This window comes from Varanus komodoensis, unplaced genomic scaffold (assembly GCF_004798865.1).
Source record: "Varanus komodoensis strain SLA01 unplaced genomic scaffold, ASM479886v1 scaffold80, whole genome shotgun sequence".
NCBI lineage: Eukaryota > Metazoa > Chordata > Lepidosauria > Squamata > Varanidae > Varanus > Varanus komodoensis.
Window position 1 is genome coordinate 1,366,687 of NW_025336482.1, and position 12,915 is coordinate 1,379,601.

Genomic DNA, 12,915 nt, shown 5'->3' on the forward strand with positions numbered 1-12,915 from the left:
TAACTGGTCTTTTTATAGTCTGAGCTTTCATTTCTGAACATTTCAACTGTGCCTCAAGCTTTTGTCAAACATGGAGGCTAGAAACCTTAAAAAACAACCAACCTTTTAACGGAACGCTCCAGTCCGCAGGGTTGTCTGTCTTCTCTCCTTCAACAACTCGCTCATTTACCTCTTTTGGCAGACCAAGGCCTCTCAAACCCAGCACGCTTCTCAGTTGCACTGGCCTGTAACTCCCACCATCCACTGGCCGTACTGGCTGGGGATGATGGCAGACACAGCCCAAGGCATCTGTGGGGCACTGAGCGTGAGCCGGCCATTTCCACTTCATGGCCAATTATCCCGACTGTTCGGTGCACTGCTTTTTCCCGCAGCTCACATCTGCTTCAGGCTGCAAAGGTTCAAACGCCTGGGGAGGGGAGCCGTCCCCTGCCACCTGGCAGACTCCTCAGGGATAACCCGAGCCCAGAAAATCAAAAAACCGCAAAGGTTTAAAGCAGAAATTCTTTGTTACCACCAAACCAAGATCATTAAAATGAGGTGGGGAGGAGGCCAGTGACGAGCCAGGGAATTCAAAAAAGAATCCAGATCATCATGCCGCCTCCCTCCGACGCGCAAGGTTCAAAAAGGTTTGCGAGGAAGCAGCAAATGCCGGCACATGTGCGTGTGCATGCTTTTGTGGAAATACAGCAGCCTTTCCCAACTGGTGCCCTCCAGCTGTGCTGGACTACAACTCCCAGCATCTCATGCTGGCCAGGGGATCCTGGGAGTCGTAGTCCAGCACGGCTGCAGCGCACCCAGCTGGGGAAGCCTGCTGCTGAGAGTACGGCGCAGGCTCAGAAATAGGATTCGGACCACACCGGCGCAGGCTGAAAAGCTTTCAAGCTGGGAGTGAAACGCACTGGCTCGTGCAGGCAGGGGGGCCAGTGTGAACACTACCGCTGGAAGTGCAGCTGGTAGAAGTACTGTGTGCAATCCAAGCATCTGGAGATGGTAGAGAAGAAAAAAGTGGAGACAGGTTTGTGTTTCTAATCCAAATGTACTTCTCTTTATTCAAACCAGGGGTAATCACTGGTTAGTGCAAAATGCACCTCCAAAATTATTTTTTTTTTCGCCTGAGGGAAATCTACATCTTTGCAAGGCATCCATTAACCCATGTCCCCAAAGCATTTTTCTTTAAAGAACTGGAAGCTCAGACTGAAACACTGTGCTTCAGAAGAAGTGACATGGTGCCTTCCAAACAATTCTGCTCCTATCAACCCAGAAATGAACAATACAATGACCTGCACACACAGTAGATTCCTTTCTTTTTCCCGCTTTCTTCTGTTTTTAAACTCCCAGAGTTTCTGGTCCAACCACACTAACAAAAAAAACAAAACAAAAACAAAACAAAAAAAGGTTTGGAGCTGACCCTCACTTCTAAGCAGTGCTAATGGAAACCCTGTTTTTTTTCTTTTAAATTAAAAAATAAGCCAGCATACATAGTAGAAAATTTCTCTTAAAAATCTCACAATCTGTAAATGTATATATTTTTTCTTCTTCTTTAAACATAAAGTTTACAATATATGGTAAAACAAAGGCTCAGGAAAAAAAATAAATTTCCAACAAAAATATAGAGAAAGAAACCTGAAGGTTTTTTTTAATTAAAGCTGAAGACGTTTTTATAACCCTGTAGTTTGAACCAGTGACACACTTTTTATTTGTGCTGATGGGTTAAAGAAAGGGGAAAAAATAAAAACTGCAGTCCAAACACCACCCAGTTTTGCATCGAAAAGCGGCTGCCTCATCCTATCCCAACAACCCCCCCCAAAAGATGTTACATTTGTGGTCCCCCCCACCCCCCGGCAAAGTAGGTGATTGTCACAAGTTCATTAAGTCTGGGATTCCTGGATTTCAGCTGATACCAGATATCCTGCTCTGGACAGAACTCCCTGATTTCTAGGTGGACATGCTAGCGGCGGTAAGGGTGGAAACCTTGAACATTATGGTTCTGTCCACGGCCAAAACCACTGCTCCCGGCAGGCGGCCCGCTGGAGGGTGGTACTGAGGGGCCTCCATAGGAGGGCGGCTGCTGGCTGGGATCGGTGAAGCCTTGTCCAAATCCACTTAAGTCTTGTCCGTATCCTAGAACGGGGAGAGAGAGAGAAAGGCTGTTGCAGGAGATGAAGGTGGGTTCCTGTCGCCCTGTGCAGTTTGACACCAGAGAAGTCCGAACAGTAAGTGCAAAGAAGCCTTCCCCAAATGGGTGCCCGACAGTTGTACTCGATCACCACTCCCAGCATCCCCCGTCCGCGTAAGTGGTAGTGCACTGAAGACAGAAAAGCCGGATGAGAACTCCACCCAGAACTGCCTGCTTCCACCAGCTCTGCTCTCCCATCACCTGCTCCTTGGCTAGCAGGAGGCTGCTGGAACACACAGGCTGCGGTTGGGCCAGCTGGCAGGCCGCTGGGGAGACCGAAGGGGGCTCCTGTAATGGGTCTCATCTCTCTGGATGAACTTGGCACCTCCATGCAACGTGGGAAGTTTCCCAAGGAGCTCTGGGCTGTCCCCATCACAGCTGCCAAGGGAACATTCCTGGGTTAAGGTCAAGCTGAAGCTGGGGCCGCGCCCTTGGACAGACAATGCAGCTCCACTGCGGCCGGCGTGCCAGTAGCGGAAGCGACTGCTTCTGGCACGCGAGGTCTCAAGGGGCACAGGCCATGCTGGTGGAGGGTCAGATCTCGCCCTAGCATCTTCGGACAGCCTCGAACAATGCCAAGGTAAAACCAGCCATGCCTGGTTTGCGGCAGTCCTTTTCTCAAATGGGTATGGAGAAGGAGGAGACAATTTCAGTGCTTATCCCGGGGCACGGTGCTGTTTTAACCCAATGCACGATCGTCCTCGCGTGATCAGAACTCGTTTATTTAGTTATTTAAAAACCAGGACCAACAAGTGGTTGGGTAAAGCAATGGGGAAATTATCAGTTGCTGCAAGCATGCAAAGAGGTACTCCGATTTCACACCCGCTGTGTTCTTTCTTGATGCAGAGGAAGCAAACTGACTCCCCATTTTAAGAGAACTATCTATGTCTGGAACCGTCTGTTGAAACGTTTTCTGAGCTGTGCGGTTCCAGTTTTCTCAGAGGGCCTCAACCAGCACAGTGAAGAGAACTGCCCCTCCAGCAAGCTGAAGAGGAAGCAACCCCCAGGCATCCTCGCAGGCCGGGCCGGGCCGGGGAGTAGATCCTGCCCCACATGCAGAGTGCTGACAAACAGAGCAGAAGGTCTTACACCAGAATGACTCGGGAGCACAATGCCACCAGTGCTGCTTGTGTGAACACGCTAAGAATTTGGTGCCGAGGGGTGACCAAGGCAGTGGAGTCATTGGGACCAGAGCAGGGAGGAGTTCCTCGTGCTAGGGAGACCCCCCACAGACACATCTGGGAAGCCAATGACACTGCAGGGAAAAGGAGGTCGCTTCTCCCCCCACCCCCCCGTGCAAGAGACCACAAAGCAAGAGGATTTGGTGTAAATAGGGTCCACCTACCTACGCAATCACTTTTCAGCCTGACCATATATGTGTAAACAAAGTATTGGCCCGAAGCCCCTTGGGTCTTGACCATAGGTACCCAGCCCTGGTAAGAAATGGAGGAGACCCGGGTGACTAAACCCCCAAGAGAGCCCCTGCACAAATGCTACAATGCTCCAGGGAGGGCAGCGAGGGACACTTACCCATGAGCCGCTGCTTAGGGTCCCCCTAGCTGAAAAGAAAGACAGCAATTGGAAGATGCTGCCCAAGGCGAGCAGGGTCATTTCGGCCAGCCCCCTTGGAAGGATGATAAAATAGCTCTGCATCTTAAAAGGGAAAAACATGCAGAACAGGGAGAGGGACAGAGCTGCTTTTGCATTATGTGGGTCCAGACCTTGGCCAGTGGTAAAGAAAGAACCCTCCGGGAGTTACAAAATACAGTCATCAACGTGGGAGTGCGGTAGTATGTGGCGTGCCGGGAGGTTCTGTACTGGGCCTCTCCGCTCCTGGCCTGATCCATGAGAAGACCACTGGCCCATCTTGTGAGCTGAGAGGAAGCTTGTTTCTTAGGACACACTGGGGAGGCATCGCAACCCAACTTTATCTTCCTGTATCTCCCCTCTCCTCCTCCTCCACGTTTCAGTTTCCTCACTCAAGGAGCACTCTGGATAGCACAATTGCTCGTCTCGGACAACAGAAACTCCCAAGGGATCCATTTCAACATACAAGGAAAACAGCCTGCAGTCAATGGGGCAGAACAGGAGGGTCACAGCATATAAACCCAATGCATAAAAGGAGAACCCCACCCACTGCTCTTTCTCCGCGTAACTGTGGCCACTCAGAGCTGGCTTGCTCAAGGGCACCTAAGGGTGCCCGACGCCTCGAAGCAGCATACAACTAGGCAGGGCATTCCAGGGCCAGGGCTTTTCCTCCCACCAAATCCTCTTCCAGGGCCCCAAGGCTCCCCTTGACGATGACAGCGGGGTGGGGAGGAGAGTCCGCAGGGACCAGCCATCTCTGACTTGGGGCCCTGCAGATGTGCCAAGCTACCAATCACAGCTCCCTGCAGCCTATGCTAGAAATTGGAGCCCAGCACTCCCGCAGGGGAGACTTCGCCGGGGTGCTCTGTCCATCTCCTTGACAGGAGGCAGTGACCCTTTCCAGCTGAATGGTTATATCAGTCTGACCAAAAAAAAGAGAGGCAGGACAAGAATGACACTTATTGACTGGACAAGTTCCACAAGGAACCTCTCAGCACTGCTCAAGATTTATGACATGAGCACAAGATCCCTCATCCACCTCTTGGATGGTTTTTTTCACTGCAAAATCCAAAGACATCTGTCCCTCTACTTCTCACCTCGGACAGCCATTAAGTCTGTTGACAGAAGAGTTTCTTCTGAACAACCCTGAGACACAAAGCATCCCATAGCCAAAAGACAGCAGGACATTTCCCAAACGAGGGCTCAGGAGCCTCTTCGGGCTGCAGCCAGCCCTTGGCAAAACACACACTATCTACCCAACCCCAATCTTTGGCCCAGCCAGTGCTCCACTGGCACGGAGAATCTTGCTTAAGCACTCAGGGAGACCAGAAGGTGGGGAGAGCGTGATGTGCCTCTCCAGGTGACTCCCGCATGCTGGTTCCTCAGCTGAACATCTGGGAAGGAGAGAGCTTCTCACCGTAAGAATGCTACTGAGCAGGTGAGAGGCGGAGGGGGAAACTATGGGCTGGCAGTACGCAAATCAACCGCCAAAGGGAGGGGAGGAGAGAAGCATTCAGAGACACACGTGGCCCTTTGGTGTTGGCACACAGTCCATGCCCTGGGCTCCAATGATCAAGACTTGGCATGCAGACAGCAGAGATGCACATGTTCAAGCTACTTTCCTTCCTATCCCACTTCCAGCAAGTCTAAGGATTCTGGGTGAAAACTACACACCGTCAGCTGTTGCTGTGCTTCCCCTTCAGTGCCTCTCCAGGCAGCACTTTTTAAAATGGAGAAGTACTGCTGGGCTGCGGGGCCCTGATGAAGGGGCCCGGTGCCGTGAGCCACTTGGCACAAGCTCTTTTTCTTCCAAGGTCCTGCTCTTGCCGAGGAACGGGACAGCACAACTTCTCCGCGAGCAAGCTGCCAAGCAGAGCAGAAAGCCTGACCACGCCTGCTCTCATCCATCTGCAGAACCTGTACAAGCCCAGAAAACCTACTCAGGAGCCGAGAGGCTAAGACAGGAATCCCTCAATCTGCTGAAATATCAGAACTTGACAAAATGTGGTACCAGCTGATGGGAAAAGGAGTGTGTGTGAAGCAAGAGCCACATGTGTCAAAAGAATGGCTCTTGGAGGATGCTGAAGCCAGGCCAATGAAGTTCATAACACAGCCACTAACGAGTTCAACCAGAAGGCATACGACATCTGACTCTGGTGCTGGAAGCTACAAAGTCCTTCCTGTGAATTCCAAGGAGGTGAGCAAAACCACAGTTTTTGCAGTGTTTCTATCTGCAAGGAACCAAGGTATGCACGCTCAGTTTCCCTGCAACGGTTTGAATTCTAATGCCTGCACCAAAGGTTTCATATGGGTGACTGTTCATGGTTCTTTTCAGACACAAAGGCCCATTCACATCGAGCCAGTAATTCGGTCTCTGCCCAGGGTGACAGCCACTCTGGGGGCAGTTGCCAGAAACCCCTCCGATCCTGCCCTCATCTCCTCTCACAGGGGCTCCCATGTTCCTGAGGCAGCTCTGTCTGCACCGGCCTTCTTCTAGGTGCTGGTCCTCCAGCCACCGCTCCCCTCAGTCAAGGGGGGAATCAGCCCTGAGAAGCCCTGGGCAGGGCCTCCTTTTGCTAGCTGGAAACACAGTCACGGCGGCAAGGGATGTTTCTGGAGACCCGTTGCCAGCCGTCCCTTGCAGGTGAAACCCCAGTTTGGTTTTCCGGAGGAGCTATTCCAAACCAAAAGGGAAAGCAAATAAATGCAGGGGGGAAGCTGGGAGGAGAGACGATGCTGCCGGGCACACTGCCCGTGGCAGGCACTTACCAAACTGACTGTAGGGGAATTCTGGCTGGCCGGTCGGAGGCTTGCTCATGTCCTGAGTTGGCTGAGATGGTGGTGGTGGTGGGGGAAAAGCTAGTGGTGCTGCCCCAGGGGTGGCAGGTGGTGGAGGAACGCCAGTAGGGGCAAACTGGTCGGGTGGAGGAGGTGGAGCACCGTATCCAAAGCCTGCAGTGGGGGGCAAAGGAGACAAGGGGCGATCACTCGAGCACCACTAGAAGCCTGCATGGGGAAGAGGCCTGCTTCATCCAAGGCCATGCCTGGGAGAGGAGTGACAGGCCTCAGGAGCCTCCTTCTTGGCTCAAACCCCACCCACCCCCCGCATAGCTGTGAGGGGCAGGGGCCTGCAACACAGAGCCCGTGCGGTGCAGCCCCCAGAGAGGCCCTGCTTCCAATCTCTGCAATGGTGACTTCGGGCCAACACCACTCTCTTGGTCTAAACCTACCTCAGAGGGTTACTGTGAGGACAACTGGGAAGCGAGACAGGGTGTGTCACGTGCCCTCGGTGGAAGAGGAAGACACAAGCGCAACCCGCAACATGTTCAGTCTGGGACGGTTGCGGATACTTACTGAAGGGTGGAGGGGTGCCGTAGCCCTGTGGGAAGCCCTGTGGGGGTGCAAATCCTCCTGGAGGTGTTGAGACAATGTACGAGGTAAAAGGTGGTGGCGGCGGTGGAGCACCTCTACCTGGAGGAGGCGGACCATACCCACCTGGGGAAGGGCAACAGGAGTCAGTGAGAAGGCGACTGAGACAAGGGGGCTGAGCCCGTACAGCAAGACAGCACCGCTGCCACAGAGACTGCGTTTCCCAGCAAGCAGCTATCACGTTCTGACACAGAAATCGCCACCCTGAGCCACTGTTTTATTCATGTCTTTCCAATCCTCAAATAACAAAAAACAGACATGGTGTCGCTGGTGTTTTAAAACTGCAGACCAACTAGGCCCTTGCTCTGAGAGACTCTGTGAAATATGAAAAGGCCCTGGGGTGTGAGGAGTGGGAGAAAATCTTTGGAGTTATCGATGCCAACTCTGCAAGGGCAATTCCAAGGACCCTTCCAAATACTGCACACTAACCCCATTCTCTCTCCCATGTTCAGCTACAGAATCTGAAGGCCCCATCCATCTAGTAAGGGTTTTATTTTAGCACCTCTCAAGATGGCCTGTCCGCCTTCATTCCTCAAACTCGTGTTTCTAAAGTCATTTCCTGAGCCTCACCAACATCTCTGAATACATACAATTGTTTAAAAAAAACTGTCTACCCATTAAGAGGAAGAAGTGTCCAGGGGGAAAAAAGAAAATGAATTTGCCCACGTTTTTAGAACTATCATAAACTAGCAATTCCATTTGCTTCATCAATGTAATATAATTGTACATCAAATTAATATGTGACACTGGATTCTCATTAGAAGAAAGGTTTATAAAACTGCAGCTATTTCAGCAAGCTAAAAATTCTAAGCTTAGTGCAATAAAATACTAAAACTGCAGCTAAAGGCCATTCAGAGAGTGGGTTTCCAAGGCTCTTCTCTGGATTTAGTGGTCCAGACATGGGTGGAGAGGGCTACTTTCCAAGCAACCGGTGGTCTTTAAAATACTGACTGGCCCGCCACATGCCTGAACTTTAAGACAGCTTGGTAAAGAAACTGAAAACGTGCAGTCTTAAATCCAATGGATCCCCCAGAGAGAGCCAAGCCTCCAAACAGGAGGTTTCTGGTTGCTGCACTGTGGAAACGGCTGTAAAAGGCCGCACAGTGTGCATTTGCCTCTGTTCGTTCACTGGGTAGAATTAGTTCTCTCTTCCCTTCCTCCTTGCCTGTGAAAAGGTTCCAGGTTGCCCCTGCCAGGCCTCATAAAAGCCCTTCCATTCGAACCCTTCCCCATTGCTCCTTGTTCAGGGGGCACCATGACTACAAAATTCCAATCAGAAAGTGATCCATTGGTGGAAAGAGGCAAAATGCATACAGACACCAAGCCTATGTGAAGGGCTGGGTTTACTAATTAGGGTTGCGATATTCAGAATAATGCGGGGGTGAGTGGAAGGTAGTTCTGGATCTCTTGGTACATCTGCAGGTGACTTGAACATTAAGGTTAACGCCCACCCTCCTCTGATAAAGTGGGGAAAATACCTTAAGTTGAACAGGAGAGCATCTGGGGGCAGAAAACCAAGCTCTCTGCTGTTCTGGCACTCAGAACAAATACCAGCCTCAGATGCGCCCAGTTCTAAGTGTATGCCCTTTGCACCAGGCCCTGCTAGACCTTGGGGTTCTTGCAAAACACAAAGCAGATCCTCCAAGCCTGAAGCCTGCCCACCCCGATCTAAGATAGCTTGAATACCATTTTACACACTTACCGAGTGCTTGTCCAGCTGGTACCCACATACCTAAATGGTGGGAAGAAAAGGGGCAGGGAGACACACAGAAAAGAAGAACAGGTCAACCTATTACATCTGTTTCATTAGAACTGTGTGGACATCAAGCAACAGAGTCCAGTGGGAGAGCCATTCACGTGACAGACGTGTGCTGGAACAAGACATCTCAACACCCAGGTGTGAAAACGCCAAGAGAATCCAAGAGGCAGGTGTTGGCATTTGACATCAAGTCTGGGGAAAGCGCTGGGCTGGAACTAAGACGATGATCCAACCTATCCCCCACCCCCCTTCAACCCTAAGAGCATGGCTCCAAGAGCTCGTGGCTGCTTGGACCCAGGTGGCACACACTGCTTCTCTGCTCTGCGCAGGGGCTGCTGCCCCGGCCCCCATTCCCTGTCACTTTCTCCTCCCCAGAAACTGAATGTGGGTTCAGCATGTGGCTTGCAGCTGAACGATGACGACCTGATCCCCCACTGATGGCACCAGCTGACACCTCGGACAGAAGGGAAGGAGCCTGGGCCGAGCTCCTCTGCTCTGAGCCTGGCACTGCTGGAAGGCTTCACAGCCAGGCATCAAGCAAGAGCGTGGGAGCCTGTTCGCAGTGGGAGGGGCTGCTCAGTACAGCTCCTGGGGAGAACTTCCCTATTGCCTGCTGCCCCGGAGTGTGACCAGGCCAGGGCTGCTCCTGGGACCTCCTGGAGGCGAGTCTGGGCTGCCCCACATGCAGCAGCCTCTTCCCCACACCCTGCACCTTTCAAAGCCTCCATGGAGCACCTGGGTGGGAGGCAAGCAGCCTTCCTCGACTGGGTGTTGGCGGGAAGGACAGGCATTTCCCCGCTTCCTGGGGGAGGAGGATCTTCATCCCAGGGTCAAGCCGTCCTCAGGCCACGGGGCAAGTGGGAGACACAGCAGGACCTGAGACGAGCCCCAGAACGGCCTCGCAGCCCAGCAGAAGATGAGGCATCGCGGAGGCAAGCGGGAGTCCCCCGAGACCCCAGCGTGGCCCGGAAGGCGGGTACCTTGAGGTCCATATCCTTGCTGCCAGGTAGGTGGGGGCTGTCCTGCCCAGCCATTGGCGGCACTTGGCACGATCCGGCTTCCCCACTGGCTGGTGCCGGTGGGTCCTGGCGTCTGGCTCTTGCTATCTCGCGGCTCCGCCCGCTTCACCTCCACCTAAGCAAAGAGGGCAGGTGCTCAGAAGAGGGAGGCCATGAGCTGGCGTGCCACCCGTCACCCCTTCACACACCCTTATGTGACACTTAAAAAACTCTATCTTAGCACCTTATGACTTATGGCTAAAGACTTTAAAAAAGAATTACCAACTTATTTTTATGGCCACTAATTAGGAATGAATGGTAAATGTTTCTCAGGTACAACGGACAGTGGAGTAAGCCACTCCGGGAGGCCTGACTTCATGGGCACTTGGGATGGCATGGAGGCCTGCGCACGATCTCTCCCGTCAGGTTCGCAGTTCTACTGCTTGCTCTGTGAGGTCACAGCACTGCGCCCGCCACGGATTTGCACACTCCACCCAAGGCGCCGGTGCCTCGGGTCACCAGCGGGAAAAAATGGCATCGTCGAGCACAGCTGAGGAGGTCCTGGACGAAGGTCCTACGGATTTAGCCAGACCTTCTGGGAGGGATTTTTTCCTTTTTTGCAAGGGAGGGGTGATGAGGGAAGCGGCAGAGCTGATGAGAAAAATTTGCCACCATGAAATTACAATTTCAGCTTTAGTTCATACCTGAGAAACACGCAATTGGTTTTCAGTTTCTTCCTTCCTTTTAATTCCTCTTTAAACTTAAGGTTTTTAAAATATATTATTATTTATTAGTTAAAAGTCTGATGGAAGATAGAGACTTACCTTCCCCAGGCTAACGCTTAAAGAACCTCAATTAACTCAAACAATGTCAGAAGGAATGGATGTGATAAGAGAACCTTACATTACATCTAACAAAAAAAGTAAACAAACATGCAGGTAATAAAAAATGGACAGTTGAGTCAATAAGCAGAAATTCCTTCATACTGTGTTGAGTCAGGCTGGTTCTGTTCAGCTACACTGCAGCCCAGGGGTCTCCCCTCCAAGGTGCCCCAGGCCTGCCCGAAGGCTGCAGGGCAGCAGCCGCGCAGCCCCCAAACAGGCCCTGCCGCGATCACTGCCCAGACGGGAGACCCCCTGGGAACGCTCCACACCCTGGGCGAGCTCTCCAGAGGAAAGACCGGCGGAAGTGAGATGAAGCAAAGCACCTTCTTCGCATCTTCCACACTAAATATGCTCCTGCAAGGCTGCCCGAGTTGATGCGAACAGCAAGGTCCTGGGTCTCCCCACGCCGACCCCAATGTGCTCCTTCTTGAGCCTATCCAGATGCTCAGTGGGGCTGATGCTAGAGACAGGGGGACTTCTTCCCACACCGACGCCCCCCTGCAACAACCCTGTTGCTGCTTAAAAGGCAAGCAGGGAGGGAGACTAGCTTTTGCAATGGTTTCCCAATCACTCCAAGACTGCAGTGACACACAACTGGCTCTGGAAGATTCCCAGGGGGTGGCAGCACTGGGAAGGCTTGGAAATCTTCCTGTGTCAGAGAGCGGCGCGTCCCGGTGATGATGGCACTTTGCACTGGGGACGATCAGCAGCAGCAACGTGGCGTTTCGACACCTGTCCCCAAATGGGGGATGTGCTTCTGCCGGCACTCCTGCAACACTGGCAGCGCAGACACTGCTGCAAGCCTTCACCTGGCCCATGGTGAGGTTTAGCATCACCGCGGGGCAGAGGCCAAGGAGGGCTCCTTCGCAGGAAGGCAGCGTGGCACTCGCGACACCGACCAGGAAGGCACGTGGCCCCATGAATGCTTAAGCAGAGGAAGGCCGGCTCACCACTCCTCTCAGCATCGCTGGCTGGGGCACAGCGGGAGATGTGGACCTTTCCTGTCTAAACATGAACAGGACTGCACCCGTGAGCAGTCAGTTCTCTTGGGCCAGAAGCCCTGAACCTGTGCCGGGCTGTGCTCCAGCACAACAGGGGCTTGCCTGGATTCACAGAACTGGTGCCAACAGCAATCAGTGGGTTGAATGCCCAAAGAGAACCTGTGCTGACAGTTCTCGCCTACACATAAATGTCACCTGGTATCTCAGATGGCGCCAACTACTCCTGGCAGCTGCAATCACAGCCTTGCAGCTGGTTCTGAATTTTAGAAAATACATTTAAGCATCCACTTCTGAAAGGGCCAAGCCTTCACTTACTGCACTGCTGCAGGCAAAGGTAGAAATACCTTTGAGGTTTGGTCAATGGCTTTGCCATGCCTTACCAATGTTTCTGCCATCCAGCAGGGCCAGAAGGCTACCAACACTTTAGGTTTCATGTCAAAATCCCTGTTGACCCTCCAACTGGCCCTTCTCAGAAGCTGGGAGAATTCAAAGGAGGCTGCTCTCTGAAACTACTTAGCCACTCCTTTGGTTTGTTTCCCAAGGTGAAGCTGCATTCAGAGGAGCAGCTGAAATCAGGAGGGAAAAGGCAAAGTCCGTTCACCCATAAAACTTCTTGGAAGTGCTGACAACACAGTATGAAGATGACAACAACCAAAAGGTCACTTAACTGCATCGTGGTTAAAAAAATGCTATTATACATAAAATAATATGTGGATTCGTATCAAAGTCTCACAGTAAGTGACCCAATTTTTTTTTGTTTAAACCATTCCTTCATGATGCTTTGTCAGTATTTTCTCAAATTGAGCCACTGGATGGCCACCCCCCTCCCCCCTCCCCCCCTCCCCCTCTGCCCAGCACAAAAAAAAACCTCCACGGACACACATCTGAAGGAGTGGTAATGGGAAACTGAGCCTTCGGCAACACAGAAATTTCACTGGCGTTTCAAAATCACCACCCACCCCACTGCCTCAAGGCTGACGTCCGGTCACTCAAAACAAGACCCTTCTGGGGTGGGGAACGTCCTCCTGAGACACGAAGCAGCTTCAAACAGTAAACGTGGCCTACTGCCTGCAAGGGAACG

At 52.2% G+C, this 12,915-nt stretch overlaps 1 protein-coding gene across 4 annotated transcripts in view; it reads right to left on the reverse strand.

Moving 5' to 3' along the window:
* Window positions 1–1,016: 1,016 nt before the first annotated feature.
* The window catches only part of DAZAP1 (DAZ associated protein 1), a 38,880-nt gene continuing 26,981 nt past the window's right edge, over window positions 1,017–12,915 (reverse strand). For 2 of the 4 annotated variants that reach the window (XM_044455835.1, XM_044455838.1), the window contains 7 exons: window positions 9,932–10,085; window positions 8,895–8,924; window positions 7,118–7,258; window positions 6,533–6,715; window positions 3,707–3,735; window positions 3,522–3,609; window positions 1,017–2,121 (listed from right to left, as the gene is read on the reverse strand). In XM_044455835.1, the coding sequence (XP_044311770.1) occupies window positions 1,949–2,121; window positions 3,522–3,609; window positions 3,707–3,735; window positions 6,533–6,715; window positions 7,118–7,258; window positions 8,895–8,924; window positions 9,932–10,085 (798 nt within the window). In that variant the 3' untranslated portion in view covers window positions 1,017–1,948. The remainder of the gene's footprint in view (window positions 2,122–3,521; window positions 3,610–3,706; window positions 3,736–6,532; window positions 6,716–7,117; window positions 7,259–8,894; window positions 8,925–9,931; window positions 10,086–12,915) is intronic. The other 2 variants (XM_044455837.1, XM_044455836.1) reach the window with 2 other exon arrangements.